Genomic DNA, 20,222 nt, shown 5'->3' with positions numbered 1-20,222 from the left:
TGTGTGATCATGTTGTTGCCGCTTCTGTTCTACCTCCGCGTCAGGAAAGTTTCTGAAGCGGATGAATCGGGTATCGAACACGTGACACCTTCAAACATCCTTTGGTACTTCGGCCGAGCATTTTATCGACCTGGGGGGGGGCTACAACGCCATTTTTTTACTATGCATTTCATATCAAAGTGGGTAGCGCAATAACATTCGATGCGTCTTGAATCTTGCCCTTTCTAGCCGTAGGTGTATATACAACAAGTTGCATGTAGCTATTTGCAACAGGATATTTAGACTTAGGTTGCAGAAGTAATAATACCATTAGTGCGATTTGTAAAATGGATATACATATATGCAGGGTGTCCCATAACGTCGTGACTAGTTTAAAAACTCATAAAAATTGTAGGAATTGTTGTATTTGAATTTAGTTTGCGAAAAAGTTATTCTCATGAGAAGAATTTGTTTTGGTGCAAAAAAAAGTTCAAATTTTTTGTGTAGGGGGCTCTGCACGAGAGCAAATCACTAGAAATATGCAAGCGTTCTAAAAATTGCATTGTTTACGATTAACAACTCATTTCTGGATGTTTCCTCTTTCTGGTGAGCGCATAAGGTTTTTATCGTGATGCTGACATTAGCGGATGACATTATTGGTGAAGTTGTGTGTTTTATCGCAGCCACGAACCGTCGGCTGAAGTTTCAAGTTTCGGACACAGAAATGATTGAAGAAAGGTTCAGGTCCAATCACTCCTGATTTATTTCGTGCAGTAACTACTTCTTACATTAAAAGAACGTTTTTAATGAATCAATTAACCATGACAAAAATTTGAACTAAATTTGTTTATGTACCAAAAAAGAAAAAACTCTCTTTTCGTGAGAATAACTTTTTCACAAACCTCATTTAAATACACTAATTCTTCCGATTTTTATGAGTTCTTTACGGGACACCCTGTATAATAAGTAAGAAAGAAAAGAAAGTATAAAGAAGTATTCAATAAGAAATTTAAAAAAAAAAACAGTCAATTGAATTGCATTTCATTCTACCTTTAATCAGTCGTAAAATATTGTAATCCAGGGTACTCGGACCTTCCGGAAACCTCTCACATGATCCGCAAGAAGTCCGTGGACCCCTTGTGAAGGACCGCTCTTATAATAATATTGTGTTCGAAACACTAAAATCATACTCTCTGGATGCTTGAGAACACCGAGTAATTCACAGATAATAATAACGAATAATAATTGAAAATATAATTATTAAAATAATCAAATTTCTTAGTAAGTTTAAACCCAGCATTCACCGATAACATTTTGAGCCATTTCTGTTTCGATCCTGATGCATTTTACGAACTCGGCCTTTATTCATTATTTGATTTAGACTTGGATCAATATCCGTGAGAAATTTTTGTTCAGAGGAAAACAAACAGTTCACTTTGTTTTCGGTGTGATTAATAGAAGCTCTAAGAACAAGCAAGTTATTAGAGAGGATATTGATCACCTCTTGGAGGCGTTAATGAAAAGAGCCACGAAACTAGCACAGATAATTCACAGAATAATACTCGTATGTTATGCTCTGTGTGTTATGTGTGTTATGAACATTTTCAAAAATAGCACGTCGATGAGACAGCATACAAACGGCAGATGTTCACTTGGAAACTAATGAATGAACAAGACCTGATTAGCTATGCGATCTGCTAAATAATTCCCAATATTTTCACCTTTTCCATTATACAATTTTTTCCCCTCGTAATACTATTCCCTGACAAGCTCTGCCATACCGCCAGGTATGTATTAATCAATATTCGTACACACAAGCTCATGAGCAAAAATGTGAACATTTTCATGAATAATTCAACACTGTACCATATTTTAAAAACTCTTTATAGGATCACTACGAAACTACTTTTCTGTTTACATAATTTCCACTTACATCTATGTCAGGCTGTTTGAACTATATATTTTGGAGCAACATAATGTGGTCGCAAACAGAGATGTATAACGAAGAATTTATAAAATAAACTCCGAAACTCGGAGTCGTTGTCAAATAAAAGCACGTAAATATTTATCTAGTTGCAGACTTGATCATTACTTTCAGTAATATGTATTGTACAGCAGGGTGTCTTCAAAGCATAAGGCCTTGGAAACTTTCTTTTGCTGTGGCATGTCTTACGTAATTACAGAACTTATAGAAATGCTGAAAAAAATATATTGAATGGGAAAATGTATTACAGAGTTGGTAAAAGAGGTTAAAATTAACTTTTAGTTAACACAATAATGGACAAATAACTTTTTAATTACTAAAAAGGAATAATTTTTGAATCATTCTTAGATTTCAGAAAAAAAATTTAGAATTTCAGAGAATTATTCTCAAAATTTATGAAATATATTTCTGAAATTATTGGGAGAAAAATTACCAGAACTAATGAAGATTTTAATGAACAGATATTTCCAAAATTAATGAAAATTACCATGTATCATGAAAAAATAATTTTCGAAAATACCCTATGTAAAATGCATACTCAATGAAAAATGATTTTGGAAAAATGGAATGCGATTGCGATGAACAAATAATATCAGAATAAATACAATTTTTAAATATTCTATGTGGGGTCCCAGTTTTGATTGGGACCCTGGGCCCGCTTTCCGAATCCGTTATTTCGCCACTGTGTGAGTCTAGATATACCGCAGTGTGTCTTAAGTCTTCATAGAAATTTTCTTCTGTCTGAAAATTTGAAGACTCCTGCCAGGGGCGTACGCAGGATCGATCTATCGACAGGGCACAAAAATTTTCTTCCCGAGAAATTTTGAGTTATAACCCTTAATAAAGCATTGAATTTACAAAATAAATTAAAATAGCATTTTAAATGCATTTTTTTCGATGTATTGGTTTTTGTACAGAAATATTATTTTTCCTAATTTTCGGTCGGCTTGAGGGAAGAGGGCAAGGGTACGTTGTGCCCCCCCCCACATCGCTGCTACCGCTGCTACGCCTCTGACCTCCGCTGTACATGATAATGGATAGAAATTCACGAAACCCACAATAAGTAGGACGTCCAATGACGTCTGCCCGTAACTGAATATTACTGCAATTAACTAAAATTTAATTACTGTAATGTAATTATCTAAACTCCCTATGTCATCATGTAATGTAGAAAGTATAAGACACCTTAATCTTTTAGTTTACTGTTCTATGTCGAGATGGACTCGATATAAGGAAAAAACGATACTTCATTGTTATAACGGTCCCTTACGATTACAGGTAGGTCCCTGTGAATTTGGCTTCTTAGCAGAATTCGCAAGCTATTCAAAAAAACGCTAGAACTAGCATACAGCGGACTTCTTTATTGCGCAAGAGGCAGGCACTACAAATCGTGAACTGTACCAACGAAGTATCGAAAAAACGAAAAAAAAATACAATACCCTGTGGACCGCAAAGGGTAAATTCAGGCCTTAAATTCTAGTTTTTTTGTGCTTTTTAAGATTTCGCATTATTCCTCTTGGTGATTTATTTTTACTTTTTTCCCAACTTAGGTGAAATGTGTGAGATTTCTCAGGATCCTTGTGCAAGTCTTCCTTGTGCCAACGATGCCACGTGTATTTCTCTACCACCTGATGGCTTCACGTGCACATGCACGAAAGGGCACAGCGGAAGATTTTGTGAACACAGTAAGAAACAATATTGTATATACAATATGCAAAAGTGATCGAAAAGTAAAGAATAATTACAAAATTTAATAGTTCATTAAATAATCATATTAGAGAGATGAGAGTTCCCAGAGATGATCACACTGGAGCAGGGTTGTGTTGAAACATCAAATTGTTCCTTTGTCGCCAATTGTTGGGGTGTACCACCTTCTGATTCTTAATAACCAATCATCCATACGTAAGAATCACGTTAAGAATTGAGCTCCGAATGTAACCGCGGTGTGATTGTTAAAAGTTATTCTTAAGTTCACGCGACGATGGACTGGCCGATAAATTTCCCTTTTTGGGGAATTTTGCCACTGGCCAATCAGCGCCCAGCTAAAAATTAACAACAACTTGTTGTCGATAAGATGGAGAGGTAAATAAATTTTAGAGCGAGGCTAGCCTGAAAAAATGGAGGAGATTATTTCAGAAAATGTGAATACGGTTTTGAAGAAATGATAAATACATTTTATTTTATAGGAAGGGGGGGATAAACTATCGGGTATACACGAAAAAATTCGTTAAATCAGACTCCATTATATCAGGTCCTGGCTCACAATTACGATCAAGAAAATAATAAATCTTATCACGGCAATGGGACCGACGATCCGCCATATTTGCCAGTACGAAATATTGCATGATAATTACCAGCAAATGTGATGAATTTAGTACGATTTGTTATGTTCACCAATGATACTTGGGTATTGTGCATAATCGCTGGCAAATGCGATATTTTTATCAAATCTATCAACGACGCTTGGGAACTATGCATAACTCGCCGGTAAATTTGATAAATTTTATGAAATTTATCAGTTACCAAAATGGTCAGCAATTATGCATAATGACCGGATTTATCGCATTTACACCGTTTATAAAATTTCTGTGAAAGAGAACACTGTTGTTTCCTTTGGATTTCTCAGAGCCATCGAAACCCGTGACCATCGAAGAGGTTTATATCCCTGACCTGGACGGTACGGCGTTTCTGGAATTACCAACGCTACCAAACGCAGGTCAGAGCTTCGTGATTGAGATGTGGTTTCTGACGAGGAGTCCGAACGGGATGCTCCTCTACAACGGCCAGGAATCGATGGGAAGAGGAGATTTCGTCGCTTTAAATCTCGTCGACAATTATGTACAGTTTCTTTTCGACCTGGGGAGTGGCGTCGCTAATATAACGTGAGTATTGTTTTGAAAATGAATCAGAACCCATATTCACTGTAAGTACAGGGTGGACGAGTAGTCGCGATAACATAAAAAGGTGCGGTTTACACTAAAATACTTATCATGGCCTAGAGCAAGGATGAACAATTTTTTTAGTCCTCGAGCCACATATGCAATAATTCTGCCGCTCGCGGGTCAAAAACTTCCAGACGTATATATTTGCAGGTCATTGGTAACCGTATGACTTGCAATGGAACGACTGCTTTTTTAGCGCAATGAAGAAAACCATAAATCCAACGATGTTAGCTCAAAATATACCAAAATCGACGCTAGACAGTTTTTTCGGTGCTACTGTAGCCCCTTTGTCAGTAGAAACAATAAAATTAAATGAATATACCGGTTATAAAGCAAGTGACTCGCCTAAATGAAAAAGCACGTGGTCGTATCGAGAGGCAGACGCGTGATGGCAAAGTGAGAGATATCAATATCTTTCCCTATGACCTATATTTTGCGGGACATTCCTGTAATTCGTTCCAACCTTTTCATAAAATGTGTATGTACCCGTTGTTTTCCTTATTTTTAACAAGGTTTACTTGAATTTTTTAAATCAAGAATGCAGAATATATATTTCATGACATATAGTTGCAAACGTCTTTGATACTCAGTTTGGCTGTAATTGGCGAACGTAATTGTCTTTGACAATTTTTGGCAGCAATTGGCAAATTTAATTGTACTTGACAATTTTTTGGTAGTTATTGACAGACCTTACTTGCCTTAAGCAACTTTTTGGTCGCAATTAGTTACCCTAATCGCCTTAGTTTATTTTACTGTAATTAAGGACTTTACTTGCCTATGATAATTATTTTAGCACTAATTGACAATCTTCCGCAATATTTTTGCTAGAATTGAAACTGTATTTGCTTGACAATCCCTTTTTGCGGTAATTAGCGATATTTCCATATGTTTATGAAGTTAATATGGTCAAAAATGGGCTTTTATCATGTTTGTGTATTGATAATTTTCTACCGGAGCACTTTTTGCGGACCACATGGATCTAATTGGTGAGCCGCATTTAAACCGGAGATTGTTTAACCCCGGATTAGCGTTTCTTGCAGTTTTTTTTTTTTTTTTTGTCGACAAAATAAAGCAAAAAGTTTAAATTCCACCCACAGGTGGCACGGTAAACCGGAAAACTCGACATAAAACGTCAAATGCAATGCAAACAGCACATGATTAATATTTATGACAGTTTGCGTTGCATAAAACTGTCGTATTTCAACATGAGCACCCTTTCACCGGTGATGTACCTCGAACCCATATTGAAATGGCATAGAAAAACTATCGGCCATGATAGGTATTTTAGTGCAAACCACACCTTTTTATGTCATTTGGTTGGCTTTTTTTATTAACTTTTAGAATGTGTTCAGGACTTCTCGTCAACGATGTATTACAATTACCCGAAAAATATTTCTATTTATTTCGAAGATAACCGTTGCCATCTAAACAAAAAAATCATACATTATTACAAAATGTAAAGAAATACTAAAACAATTCAATGATTATTGAACTACAGTATATAATTTCATAATTTATGAAAATTCATAATTGATGGAAAATGATTTCAAAACTATCCAAAGTAGTCTCAGAATAATTGAAAGAAATAATAATAGTTTTTTTCCCATAATGTGCGAAAGAATTCAAGGATTCAAAATGATTCATGTTCAATCGAAATAAATGGATCAGAATCTCTGTATTTATAGAATATCAAGTTGATATTTAAAAGTAAAAAATGATTTCAAGATCGATGGAAATTGGTATTTAATGAATGAAATGGTTTCAGTGTCAATGAACATTAATATTTGATGAAGAGAAAATATTTCGGAATCAATGAAAATTGACATTCAATGAAAAAAAGTGATTTTCATACCACAAAATTTGGTATTTAATGAAAGAAATTATGTCAGAAACGATTTCGGGATTAATGAAAATTGATATTTAATGAAAGATGTGAATTGCTATTTAACGAAGGAAATTATTTCAGAATCAAAGAAAATTGATATTTAACGAAATAAGTGATTCAGAATCGGTTAAAATTAGTATTTGATGAAAAAAATTATTTCAGAATGAATGAGAAAATTGATGTTTCCCCATATCTCAGAGTAGATTAAAATTGGTATTTAACGAAAAAATTAATTCAGAATCAATGAATATTGATATTTAACAAAAGATATGAATTACAGAAGGAACGAAAATTGATATTTAACAAATTATTGCACTCTATAAAAAAAGCTTGGAGGTACCTGCATCACAAAATATTCTTTAGTCTGAATATATTTATATGCATATGAACACAAAAAATTACAATTATATTCCAAATTACATTTTTAAGTCTCTTGGCATCGCAGTATTTGATTCAAAAAAAAAATCTCTACACAAATAATGAGTGTTCTTATCTACGTTCTGTTATTTCCTGAATAATAAGGGAGTGAAGATCCAATAAAATTTTCTTTGTATTCGATCATCGAAGGAAACAATCAAATATATCTGCGAATATTTCAGAATAAACGACAGGCTATTATTCATGGGTGAAAAATAACTCTCCGATGGCTTTCGCAGCGGAAGGGGCAGAATCGATATCCCTCACATAACTATGCAGTGAAGAACTCCGACAGAAGAACTTCCTTTGATGTGACAAGAAATAGTGCAAAGAGTCTCCTGAACAACAACGAGCTCCTGGATCAATTGTCGCATGAATGCTTTACTGGGGGGAAAAAACGCCTTGGGAGTGGCAGTGGAGATAAAAATTTTCGGTCCTTATACTACTCACTCTTTATGACAGGAAAAAATAACAAATAAAATAGGATAAGTTGTAAGAAAATATATAAAAGACATCATTCGTGAGGTGATATTTCCCCAAAAATATTCAGACGTTTATTCGTGAGTCGAATATTTGTTTTATATCGCGTGGGTATTCATTTTATATGTTATGTTATTCTGGAGTATTCTGGTAGAAATAATAGGAACAAAGTTGAATGCATAAAATTCCGGGCAATAAGAATTGGTATTTATTTGTCATCTTAAAAAATAAGGACAGCTATTGTTCTCAATACAAGAAACTGATGGCTATCTATTTATCAGATAAACAAATAAACCTGTTTGGAAAGATTATAACTACTTTTAACTGTTTTTGTGAATTTATAAACAGATGAATATATTTCTTTTCGTGAAAAAAGTGTCTCATAGCGTGTGTAGTGAGTGTATATAAAAAAAGTGTATTTTGTAGAGATCATATTGAAATATTATTTAACCATTGATTTTTTCAAATGATTTACGCATATTTTCGAATATACACGGTGACCCATAAATCCGTAAATAGTTGTAGTTTAAAACATTATAAGCATTGAAAGAATTGGTAAAATTCAATGTGGTTTTTTGTGTGGAAAGTTAGTGATATATTTTTTTTTCTACATAGAAAAAATTTAGTTCAAAGTTTTGTCAATAGGGTTGCTGCACGTAAGCAAAGCACTGTAAATAGGCAAATCGGAGTCGAATAAAATGAATGGTGTATCATTGAAAGTCAATTTCTGAATTTTTTTTTTCACTGGCTCTTACGGAAGGTTTTCTATGTGGTGTTGTCATCGGCGGATAAAGCGTTATCGATGAAGTTGTTTTATTTCAGAAAGGAACCGCTAGCTGAAGCTTTACGAACGATTTGGACACAGAAGAGATCGAAGAAAAGTCCTGATTCAATTACTCCTATCGGACTGGTTTACCTGGCCCTCTATATATCGGCAAAAATATGACCCTTTTATTTTCCATACCAATAAAATTTCCCTTTGTGAGAGCATATTTTTCTCTAGTTTTTTTAACTTTATAATTTGGCAAACTTATGGCACACCCTGTATATGCTGTGGTAATACAATGTTTTGAATACCTGCAATTATTTTTCCGGTAATTTCCAAAATTAAACAGATTTACGGAAATTAAGTAAAAAAGTGTTATCATAACCTTACGCGCATGATACAGTACCACATGACATCAAATTAATTGAATAAAAGCAAATGAAAAAAAAGATGTTCAGTTCAGAAAAACGAAGGAAAAGATTGAGATTCGATTGAACTCAATCTCCTTCAAGATTTTTTTTAAAATTATTATTTTTTTGTTATAATTATGTACTCATTATGCGTAGCTAACAACTGGCACCGCAAATTTCTAGCGAACCGTTAACCATAGAGACATATTTGCAACATATTTGGGGGGGGGGGGAATCAAAACACCGTGCATATTTCAAGGGGTTGCATAGTTGATCAAAATAAAATAAAAATAACTTTAATACGACACCCTGTGCTCACATACCTAATCAGAAAGTTGTTGCCCTGTCTTTCTTGATGCGAAAAAAAAAAATCCAAGTGCATCCAAAATTCATTCGCTGATATATTTCAATTCAAAAAACGGAGAAAAATTTGCAAAGAACGGTATAAACTAACGGAAATTTCCGAATTCAAACATCTAAACGAATATTGCATTTGGAAATGGTTTTTTTTTGCCTCAGGAGAGACAGGGCAGTGCCTTTTTTTTAGGTTTAAGATGGCTTGAAGCACCTTCTTTAGATATTTTTTACTCGTATATAATTTGATTTTTTCCCTATAGTCTATGGACTTCCATAAAATATTATGTTACAAGAAAGTTAATATTTGTCATCATATAATATTATTATATAATATGATTTGTGATAATTTCTCAATATTAGAAAAGTGAACAGTTTGTAACAAAAACAGTATAAAAGGAAAATTACTGATAACAATTGCAAAAATTAGGAAGAAAATGGATTTGAATAAGAAGGATTTGAATAAGAAGAGAGAGAGAATGAAATCTGTGTAATTAGGGAAAAATATGAGGAAAACAAAAAGATTAATCAGAAAAGAATGAAAACGAAAAGAGAATAAAGGAGCTAAAGAATTAATAAAATAAATAAATTGGAAAAAAATACTAACTGAAAATGTACAAAACAATTAGGAAAAATAGAAAAATAAAATTAAAAAAAATTAATATCAAAAACCAGAAAAAATCGGCGTTCGTAATTGCGCATTTGAGATGAAACAAAAGCAGTCTTTGGAACACTATTGATATCATTAAACAGGAAATAAATTTATTTTTATGGCATTAATCAAATACAAAAGCCACAACAGGCAGAATAGCAAACGAAGTGGCTGATAAAAAAGATCTTCATAAAATGAACCCATTGATTCTCTGATTAAGTTTATCGATGAAAGTATGGGGCCAAGGTAACATCTTTGATGCACTCCACTAGTGACACCTGTACAATCGTACAATCAGAAAACTTCCCGTCGATAATAACCATCTTTGACCTATCTCGCAACCACGATTCTATCCAAATCAACAAGGTGCCCCTCCCAATGTCAATATCATGTAAAAGTTTAGATTCAAGCGTTTATCAAGTTAGACCTTATCAAATGCTTTTTGTAAATCAAGATACACAATATTGACGTTTTTGCTTTTCTCTAAAGCCTTAGTTAAATGATCATAGAAGGGAAGAGTAGTGGCTGCACATGATTTCCCCCTCCTGAACACATGTGGTTTCCCCACCAATGTAAACACTCAAAAATTGAAAAAAATATATATATTTCGTTTAAATTGGAATATTCACTATTTCTTTTTTTCCGCCGCAATACGTTTATATCCACAGGAGTTCAGTGGCAATAAACCTTAACCAATGGCATGTAGTGAGGGCAACGAGAATTCTCAGACGTGGATCTTTGCAAATCGATGATGGTCCATCGGCCGTTGGAGAATCAAAGGTACTATCATTTTTATTTAATAGCAAATCCACAAATTTTGTTATTATCTTGACCGCGTGCATAAAATTTTACTTGTATTGAATTGTTTTCCATGAGTTATTTTCCGTTGTGTAACTTTATACGCAATTTTGTTCCTTAGGGTCCACTCAGCGAGCTTAACCTCGATTTCCCTCTCTACCTCGGAGGTTACCGACATTCGTCTTCAATCAATCCGATGTCAGGAATAACGAGTCGTTTAAAAGGTGCCTTTCAGCGATTTGTACTTAACGGAGAAGTTGTCGACGATTTGAGGAAAGCCGCGAAGTCTTCGCCAGACGTCGGACATTATTACGGTCCTCCGTGTGGGCCGAATCCGTGTCATAATGGAGGGATGTGCATCCCGCAGTTGAACAACTTCCATTGCAAATGCCCGTTTGCTTATACGGGATTATGGTGCGAAAAATGTAGGTGGATTTATTCACTTCTTTGCATTCAAAAATCAAAATCTACGAAGTACCGTAAAATTTTAGTATATGCTGTATTAAACGAAAAATATATTGTTTTTACGCTTTAAGTAAATCTTTATTTAAAGCAGAGGTTTTTAACGTATTTTGGTCTACGGCTCCCTTTTTAATAAGAAAATACCAATAAGATAAAGCGCACGGATTTCGTGTATCAATAAGATAAAATGCACGGACTTTCGCTGTCAATAAGGTAAAATGCACGGATCCCCAGTATCAATAACAGCTCCCGAGTGGGTAGTGGGTAGGATGTTCATCTAACACAGTGATTCCCAACGTGGGCGTTAACGCCCCCCCGGGGCGATGGAATGTTCCAGGGGGGGCGGTAGAAGTTACGGGTATAAGATAGGTTCCTATGGGTTAAATTGCGTTGGCGGGCGATGAAGAAAAAAAAATTATGAAGGAGGGGGGCGAGGTGGGACAAAAAAGGTTGGGAAATTATGATCTAACACCATGAAAGCTGCCGTCAGATCTACGGGTTCGATTCCAGAGAAAATTTAGACAAGTTCTTTCCCTAGCGAATCTCAGGCGTCCACTTAGAGATGGCACCTTCATTTCCGACCAAACTCGATTGGTAGTATCTCTATATGGCGATACGACCAGAGTTGGTGTGGGGTAAAGTCATAGTAGTGTCAATAAGAGAAACGACAAGAATCCCCCGGGCCAATAAAATCAAGGGTCAAATTCGAAAATTTGTATTCAGTATACAATGTAAAAACACCGGGTTAATTGTTCTCTCTTCCAAGAGCTCATGAGCCTTCCCTTCCCTGAGACCAATCCAAAGACCCTCAAGGGTTGACTAATTATTAAGAAACCCCGGTTTAAACATTTTGTTTTTCCTTTTCAGTATGTTTATAATTGTTTGTTTGATGTCAGATATAGAGAGAGTTTCTTCGGAAGATCCAGTTTTCTTCGACGGGAAGACGTTCTTGAAGTTCCCTAATAAGATATCAACGAGGTATTTTTCTGTTTGATTCATTAATTAAAATAATTTTTGCAATTATTGCTTTTAGTAACATCATCGCCATCTATACTGATAATTTGAAAATATATGTATATTTGATTGAAGTTTTCTATTTATTTAATTCAGAGCCAGCTTGTATGGTACAACATTCACCGACGAAGAGTAAGTATTTAAGAGACTGTTTAGAATATTTTTAGTGAAAATATATAAACGAACTTATATATAGTGGGAATATATATTAAAATAGCAATATGGATGCCATTTTCACGCGTGTTGTCAGTGCGAGTTCATTTACTCCTCAAACATTCTCTCAATGCTGGAGATTGATATTTGTTCAGTGAAGTTGTCAATCATTTTAGTCATTTTGCCATGAAGAAATATGTCCTCAAACTTCATTCAGGATCAATTAAGAAATTCATAACATCCTCCGATCAGAGCAACACGCAGCCTCTTCTTCTTAATCGTGCATGCACCTCGTCAACATACTTATGAAGAGAATTTCTAAGGAATTGGTGCATGCCGGCAGATAAGTGGTGTACTAATGGCACATTCATGATGTCACGATCCCATTCGGTTATGTATATTTTTCGTTATCCTTTCAAGGGTTTTTTTTTAAAATTTTCCTGATCCACATTATACATATTTGAAACATTATATACCTGTGTCACATTTGAAATTTCGAAGCCTTCACAAAAATTATCGAATATTTTCAATAATAATATTTTTTTCGATTGTGAGATCCTGATAACTGTCCTCCCCACCCCCAACAAGAACATTTACTCAGACCATTGCTTTTATTTCTCTTACTATGATATAAAACCACCTGCCATGAACTGTGGCTTTCTAGGAAGAGAAATACAATTTTTTTGGAAAGTAATTTTTTTGTATTATTTGTACTGAGAGTATTTTTCTTTACAGTTCTGAAAGAAAGGGGGCTATACCGTCTTTTTTTTCTCGCTGCTTCTCTTGTCGCAACATAAAGGTGTCTTCTGCGTTAAAGCCTCAGCTGGTGTTTCCTCCCCTAATTTTGGGTGATAGGTTACTTTAGCTTGCTGTGAAAATGCTTAATTACGAGATTATCGATAACAGCTATGGCCATGGTGAAATTCTGATGGAATCGATGGATTTTTATCTTCAGCCAATAGCTTTGATATAGCTGTTCCAACAAATAGCGTTCGACCCCAAGTGACATCACGTCACCGTCACATCACATCACGTCACTTGGGGGGACAGAGTGTTACCTCTAGTCTGCACATATCTATGCCGTACGGTTGCGGCGGCATTTTAATTTGAATCTTAATTCAAATCAAGTTTTTTTACCAGGGAAAAACTTTTGTACGCAATGACCATGACTCCCGATTTTGTCAAAAAAATTCTGTTTCAAATGCATAACACTCACATGCACACACAACTGACATAGATAATATACAGTTTTTTTCTATTCCTCTTCATAGGAAAACTTGTACCCGCTTGTAAATCCACAATCAGCTCAGAACTGAGCATGGGGTACATCTTTGATTCTGGTCTGTTCTAACTTCAGAATACCTTACGCTAACAGAAGACCTTGAAGATTGTCACAACGGAGATACCCGTAACCAACAGAGTAGAATACGAAATAAGTTGTACGTTAGATCGATCGGAAATGTCAGCTGCAGCTAAACGTGAACACGCATTCGACAGCGACCATAAAAATATAATTATTTGAGAACCAGATATTAAAACAAAAGCTTCTTCTTTCAATATACACGAAAGTCATAGAAATATTTTATCATCAAAGTCCTCAATCGGAGAGAGGAAATCATGAAGTTCAGCGAGAGACGCGCTAGTCCCTGCTCTGAAGAATATCACACTCTTTCCTATACGTGACAAACAACAAAATTTCCGAGATAATGAATCAAATAACTCCGTGCTTCTTGTTCAATCGCGTTCCTCAAAACATAAGGACTTGAAGCTAAAAACGGATATTTTAATTCGGCATCTAGCAAATGCAATTAGACATCTTCTGATGATGATGATGCCAATCACTAGCATTAGGGGTCATTCAAGTATTACGTCAGCATCGAGGGGGGGGGGTTCGAATTTCCTGACTTTTGATGACAAAGAGGGGGAGGGGGGGTTTGGAGGTTGCTTACGTTATCAACCACCCCCCTTTTTGAAGATATGAAATATTCTAAGCTGATGACGAGAAATTTTGCTAACAGGGAGGAGGGTGTCAGTGTCTTGCTGACTTTTGCTGACAGGGAGGATGGGGTCAGTGTTTTGCTAACATGGGGGGAGGGGGCAAAAATGGCTGAAAAATCTGCTTACGTAATACTTGAATGGCCCGTTAGGGAAACGTTGAGAGAAAGATAAACTCGTACCGATGACGGCACTAAACCCAGAGAAATCAATTTTCGAAACAATAACAATATTTGAGAATGAGTTGGTCAATTTAAACCTCAACTGTATTTTTATCTCATCAACTCAGGTCCGAAATGGCGAGTCGGATAAGAGTAGAGATCACTTTCCGCACCGAGAAAGGTATGGGTCTCCTGCTCTGGTCACACGAGGAGAGCGTAACGATCGGCAATTACTTGGCTTTAGCAATAGTCGATAAATATCTCGAGCTGAGTTTCAATTTCGGGAAAGAACGAGAGCCGTTGGTGATAAGGCACTCCCTTGCGGTAGATAACGGCCAGTGGCACAGAGCTGTCGTCGACAGGTGAGTTCCTGAACACTTACTTATTAAGCTGGTAGTATCGAACCCCCTTTTCCTTTGGAATAGTCAGTTAAATAAAACACTCAATTATTTTAGATGTTTTCATGAATAGGTTACATGAGTTTGTTTGATACAGAGGAAAAAATAATGTTTTATAGAAGTTTTTTTTTTTTTAGTTCATACTGTTTCAATGTCTATTCTCTCTTATAAACATTGGAAATATGAATTAGGTGATTAACATAACAATTAGAAATATCTCTATCAGACAAGGGGTTTCCGAGCAATGGGGTGCTCCATGCAGGGAGGTGTCAATTTATCCCGAGAGGGGCATAATAACTTCTGAATTTCGAAAGAGAGATAGTGACGGAGTCCTTTTCAAAGTTTTAAATAAAGCATGAACGTCACCCCGGACATTTTGCCTGTCCTGTATGAGTTGCCAAGTCAGTAAGTGACTGACAGTGTGAGTAGCCAAGTTATAGGGTGAGTGGATATATGAGTCAGAATATAGGTGGGTGACTGACCTTATGAGTAAGTGACTGCATGACTGACCCTATTAGTGAGTGAGTGTGTGAATGACTGTATTGGCGTCCAAGTGAGTGTGTTATTGACTATGAGTGAGTGTGTGATTAACTATGAGTGAGCGTGTGATTAACTATGAGTGAGCGTGTGATTAACTATGAGTGACTAAGTGAGTGAGTGTGCGATTGACTATAAGTGAGTAAGTGAGTGAGTGCGCGATTGACTATGAGTAAGTGAGTGAGTGCGCGATTGACTATGAGTGACTAAGTGAGTGACCGTGAGAGTAAGTGATTGTGAGTGACTATGGTTGAGTAAATTACTGTATAAGGGACTGCATGGGTGACTGAGTGAGAGAGTGAATGCCCGTGTGAGTAAGTGATAGTTTGTGGCTGTGTAGTTGAGTGAATGACCATATGAATGATCAAGTGAGTAACTGTATGAGTAATTGACCGTATCAGTGACCAAGTGAGTGGCCGTCATTTATTCGATCACTCATGCGGTTACGCACTTCCTCAATCATGCGGTTACGCACTTGCTCATTCATGCTTTCACTCATACACTCAACACTTGATCACTCAGTTGGTCACTCATTTGGCAACTCATACGAACAGGGCATTCTAAATGTCAGGGGCGAAATTTCCTTAGGTGAAATAAACAAGCGACGGAACTAAGGGCGGGATGTTTGTTAGGTGGTGCTTTGCAGCATGCGTACATATATTAAACTACAGTTAGGACTTTGTTTATCCCCAGCCTGTTTTTCGTCTATCGATTTTTAAAGAGGTAGGTGCTTAGAACGACGTATAAAATGTTTTGAGCTGCGTGAAACTAGTTACTTTTCTCTCAGCTTTCCTATGTTCAACATCCCTGTGCCCCCTTAATATTAGAAATTTTTAAATTTGTAAGAACACTATAACACTAATTTATTTAAGGTAATTTTCTACTATATCGAATATCGATTAACTTTTTTATTAAATTGCATCCGTCTGTTAATAATGATTGTGCAAAAATTTTATTCACGAATTTATTTATTAAAATTAACTAAATCAATCACAAATTCAAACAGATCCGTAAAATCCGAATTTTTTGTGAAGCCATACTGTCGATGAAAATTTAAAACTATCAGAAGAAACTCATTTTTTTCCAGAAACAATCACCACGGCATGCTGCAAGTGAACGATGCAACCCCTGTCGTTGTGACATCTGCTCCTGGTGCGAATCATCTCAATACTGACGGTGTGCTATGGATAGGTAAGCACGGGGTGATTATAAAAAAACTATCCCGACATATGGGCCCCTAACTATCATACCATTCACAGAAACTGAATGAAATTTTGGCATAAGGTATTTTGAGGTATGCGCTCAAGAATGATATGGAAAACAACAGTGCCACTCTATCAGTTACGGTTACAGTGAGAAAATTTCGAAAATATCAAATGGCAACACCAAGTTTTTTGTATTGGAATGCGATCTCCATACTGAAAAACACTAAATAGCGTTGGAATGGCACCTGTAGCACGAAAATCCCCGGAGCTAGGCAAGGAAAAAGGACTTTGCCGTGCACCAGAGCATTAATGATCGTTTCATTCGTCACACCGTTTCTTCGGCTGAGATCCCAGCCTGATTAGTCCTCCACAAGGTCATGTGGAAAATTTGTGAAACACAATAAAATGCTTTATTTTATGCTGCTTCTCTGTCCTTATTGGTTGTCCTCACTTTTAGCCTATCTACCGCCGGTGATTTTCATGCTACAGTTGCCGTTCGAACGCTATTTAGGGGTTTTCACAATGGAGATCACATTCCAATGCAAAATACTTGGTGTTGCCATTTGATATTTTCGAAATTTTTTCACTGTAACCGTAACTGTTAGAGTGACACTGTTGTTTTCAATATCATTCTTGAGCGCATACCTCAAAACACCTTATGCCAAAATTTCATTCAGTTTCTGTGAATGGTATGATAGTTAGGGGCGCATATGTTGGGATAGTTTTTTTATAATCACCCTGTATATTAAGATATATATATATATATATATATATATATATATTGCAAAACGTGATGAAATAAAGCATTTCTTTGCGAAATAGTATGCGCATGGTTAACAAAAACAAATTATACTACATTTGACTTCGTTAGAAGCATAGAATACGAAAACTTTTAGATGAATATATTGTAAGAGTATATAAAAACAATGTTGAACAGAAGTACAAGAGTTGAATAACAAAAAAGATAAATGCCGCATGATGTCTTATATTCAGCTTCACACAATAAGTAGTTTAATTCTGAACTTTTTTAGCGATGAAGCAAAGATTTGCAAATTATCAGTTATTCGAAGGGAGAAATTAAATCGTTGCGATCGATCGCGATTTTTTTTTTCGTTCATAATCATTAATTTAGAATGAAGAGAAAATCATTACCTCGTTAGAGTCGAGGTGATAAATACAGGGTGGACAAAAAGTCCGAAGGAACTTTAAAAATGAATAAAAACCGGAAATATAAGTTGTGACCTAGAAAACGCTAGGTAACGGCAATTTTTTGTGACAGGGGAAGAAAATAACTGAAAAAACCGTCGATAGATGACGTTGATACGAGCGACTTCGGTGGAAAATTGCAAATGAGGCGGTTATAAGAACTCGCGCTCCTAATCCACAATCAGTTAGTTCACCGTTGTAAAATGTGTATGTGGACCTGCTGCACTCTGTCGTTGCTGGATTTGTGACTCGCCTGCAATGTGTTATCTGGTGGTAGTCATATGGGACACGTAATGCTGTAATAAACGATTAGGAGGCATTCTGTTCGTTATTTGCGTATCTTTTCTTTGAATTGTGTACGTCAGTGCTACGTATCAGCTGTTTTTTGAGTTAGTTTTTTTTTCTTGTCATAAAAATTCCCGTGACCTCTAGCAATTCTAACCCTGCAAACCGTTTTTTTTTTCGGTTTTTATTTATGTTTAAAGTTTTTACGGACTTTTTTCCCAACCTGTATTTTAAATAATATATGTTTGTATAGTTATTCAAAACATATTAAATAAATTTAGCGCGCTGTTGGTAAAACGAGCATTCTGTAAGTCGCCAGGCAGCCCCTTTGGGCTGGGCAGCGACGAGAAAAATTAAATTCTGTCTGTCTGCCTGTCTGCTGTTGGTAAAACAAAAGTTGACAACTAATGTAATTATAACAACGCGATATGAAATTTAATAGTCTTTTATACGGTGGGAAATATTCCGAAGTAATGCCATCAAGGAATTCACGAATATAACCTCATAAGCTTTAGTGTTTCACAGAGCTCTACCGCCATAATTAGTGATTCCACACGTGAATATAAACAATTTTAGCAATGGACCCCAGTGTCTCAACAAGTTTATTCGGAAAATACGCGCATCACACTTTCAAATACGCCAAAATATGCCAACCTTGATTACATCGTTAGGAGCGACAGGGGGAATACGTGGAGAGTGATGGGGAAAATATATTCTTCCTTTGAGTGACATGGAATTACGGAGAATAAAATACTGTATTCTAACGGTATTATGCATGCGTGTGGAGATAGGGGAAATGTTTTCCTCCGTTCAACTTTCAGGGTAACTTCACAACTTTTCTTTGGGGCCAGTACCTTAAATTGCACCTCAAACATGCGTGATAGCATGTAAAAAATCGTTTGTAACCCCTCAGGTTGCATCGCCAAAAATGTTTGTGCTGACATTAAATGCCGGCCTCTGATTTTGGGAGATTTCTGAGACATCCTGTATGAATTAAATAGTAATTCACCAATTTTTTTTCGTTTCCTTTCACAGGTGGATGCTCGAACCTACCAACAGGTTTAACGCCAGCTTTTTACGAAGGTTTCTCGGGTTGCATCCACTCCGTTATTGTCGATGGAGAATCGCTCAAATTATCCACATACAGCACCGGACAGACCTGCGAAGCTACGTGACGATAGATCACGATTATACATGTAAATGATACACGAAGAAGAGTTTATATATATGAATCGAAGTGGCCTTCTCTAAATGTCATAAATAAATCGTGGACATCATAACTAAATTAAGATAAGTATTGAAGAAAACTATTCATGAACAGAAGAAACGTCGGGGAGATAAGATGCTCATGTATTCATGTTATCAGGACATTTACGAATCATGTTGTGAGTTATGTGCATTACGAAAACGTGACTCGTGTGTCTTGTAAGAGCTATACTTTTAATTCAGTGTACTTAGAAATTTTATATCGGAGATGTACAAAGCGATTCCCGTTTTATGTATATAAGAAATATCCGAGATGAAATCGTTGTTTATAAGAAGCATTTTTTACTGTGAATAAATTGATTTTAGTATAAAAAAAATGCAAATGCGTTTTCTTTTTATAAAGACCTTCACCAACGAGATTCCAAGGGAAAGTCAGAGAGAGCGAAATTCTGTCACGTTGGAACATCAGTTTTACGTTCCTCAATACAAACGCTTATTTTCTTGGGGCCCCATTGAATCTGCTGTATTAGTGATGTAATTATTTCTGAATATTATGTAGAAATTATGATTGTTGGAAAAATAACAAGTAGAGAGTGACATATTACTATACATATATGTCACCATCTGGTGGCCTTAATGTAGTTTACGAATCATCAGTATTGCACGGTCTCGTTCAACATATACGATGCAAGGATGGAAATTACAACTGCTATTGTAGCGTATTGGTAGCGCAATCACCCGGACTGATAAGGACGGTGGGGGGGGTAGGGTTGCTTGTTTTTTTTTACTTCAAATTTATTCATGTTGGAACCAAATACAGTATCTAATAAAAGCATGCAAAGAAAACAACCAAGTAGATCAAAGATCCCATACTGGCTGTTACAATAAAGTTGCAATGAGCATTAAAGTAAATTTTAAAAGTAAAATATAAGA

General features: G+C 35.9%; 1 protein-coding gene across 5 annotated transcripts in view; it reads left to right on the top strand.

Annotated features, from left to right (window-relative positions):
• Nucleotides 1-19,659, top strand: part of LOC149088160 (agrin-like) — a 133,659-nt gene extending 114,000 nt beyond the window's left edge. For all 5 annotated transcript variants that reach the window (XM_089245090.1, XM_089245081.1, XM_089245064.1 and 2 more), the window contains exons 19-27: nt 3,514-3,648; nt 4,590-4,845; nt 10,538-10,649; nt 10,789-11,092; nt 12,026-12,107; nt 12,240-12,275; nt 14,581-14,814; nt 16,475-16,578; nt 19,119-19,659. In XM_089245090.1, the coding sequence (XP_089101216.1) occupies nt 3,514-3,648; nt 4,590-4,845; nt 10,538-10,649; nt 10,789-11,092; nt 12,026-12,107; nt 12,240-12,275; nt 14,581-14,814; nt 16,475-16,578; nt 19,119-19,258 (1,403 nt within the window). In that variant the 3' untranslated portion in view covers nt 19,259-19,659. The remainder of the gene's footprint in view (nt 1-3,513; nt 3,649-4,589; nt 4,846-10,537; nt 10,650-10,788; nt 11,093-12,025; nt 12,108-12,239; nt 12,276-14,580; nt 14,815-16,474; nt 16,579-19,118) is intronic.
• The last annotated feature ends 563 nt before the right edge of the window (nt 19,660-20,222 follow it).

Source organism: Pholcus phalangioides, unplaced genomic scaffold, assembly GCF_987345545.1.
Source record: "Pholcus phalangioides strain wild (caught in Gottingen) unplaced genomic scaffold, Ppha-v1.0 ptg000003l_1, whole genome shotgun sequence".
Classification (NCBI taxonomy): domain Eukaryota; kingdom Metazoa; phylum Arthropoda; class Arachnida; order Araneae; family Pholcidae; genus Pholcus; species Pholcus phalangioides.
The sequence above is the reverse complement of the archived record's forward strand: the minus strand, read 5'-3'. Positions and strand labels throughout refer to the sequence as shown.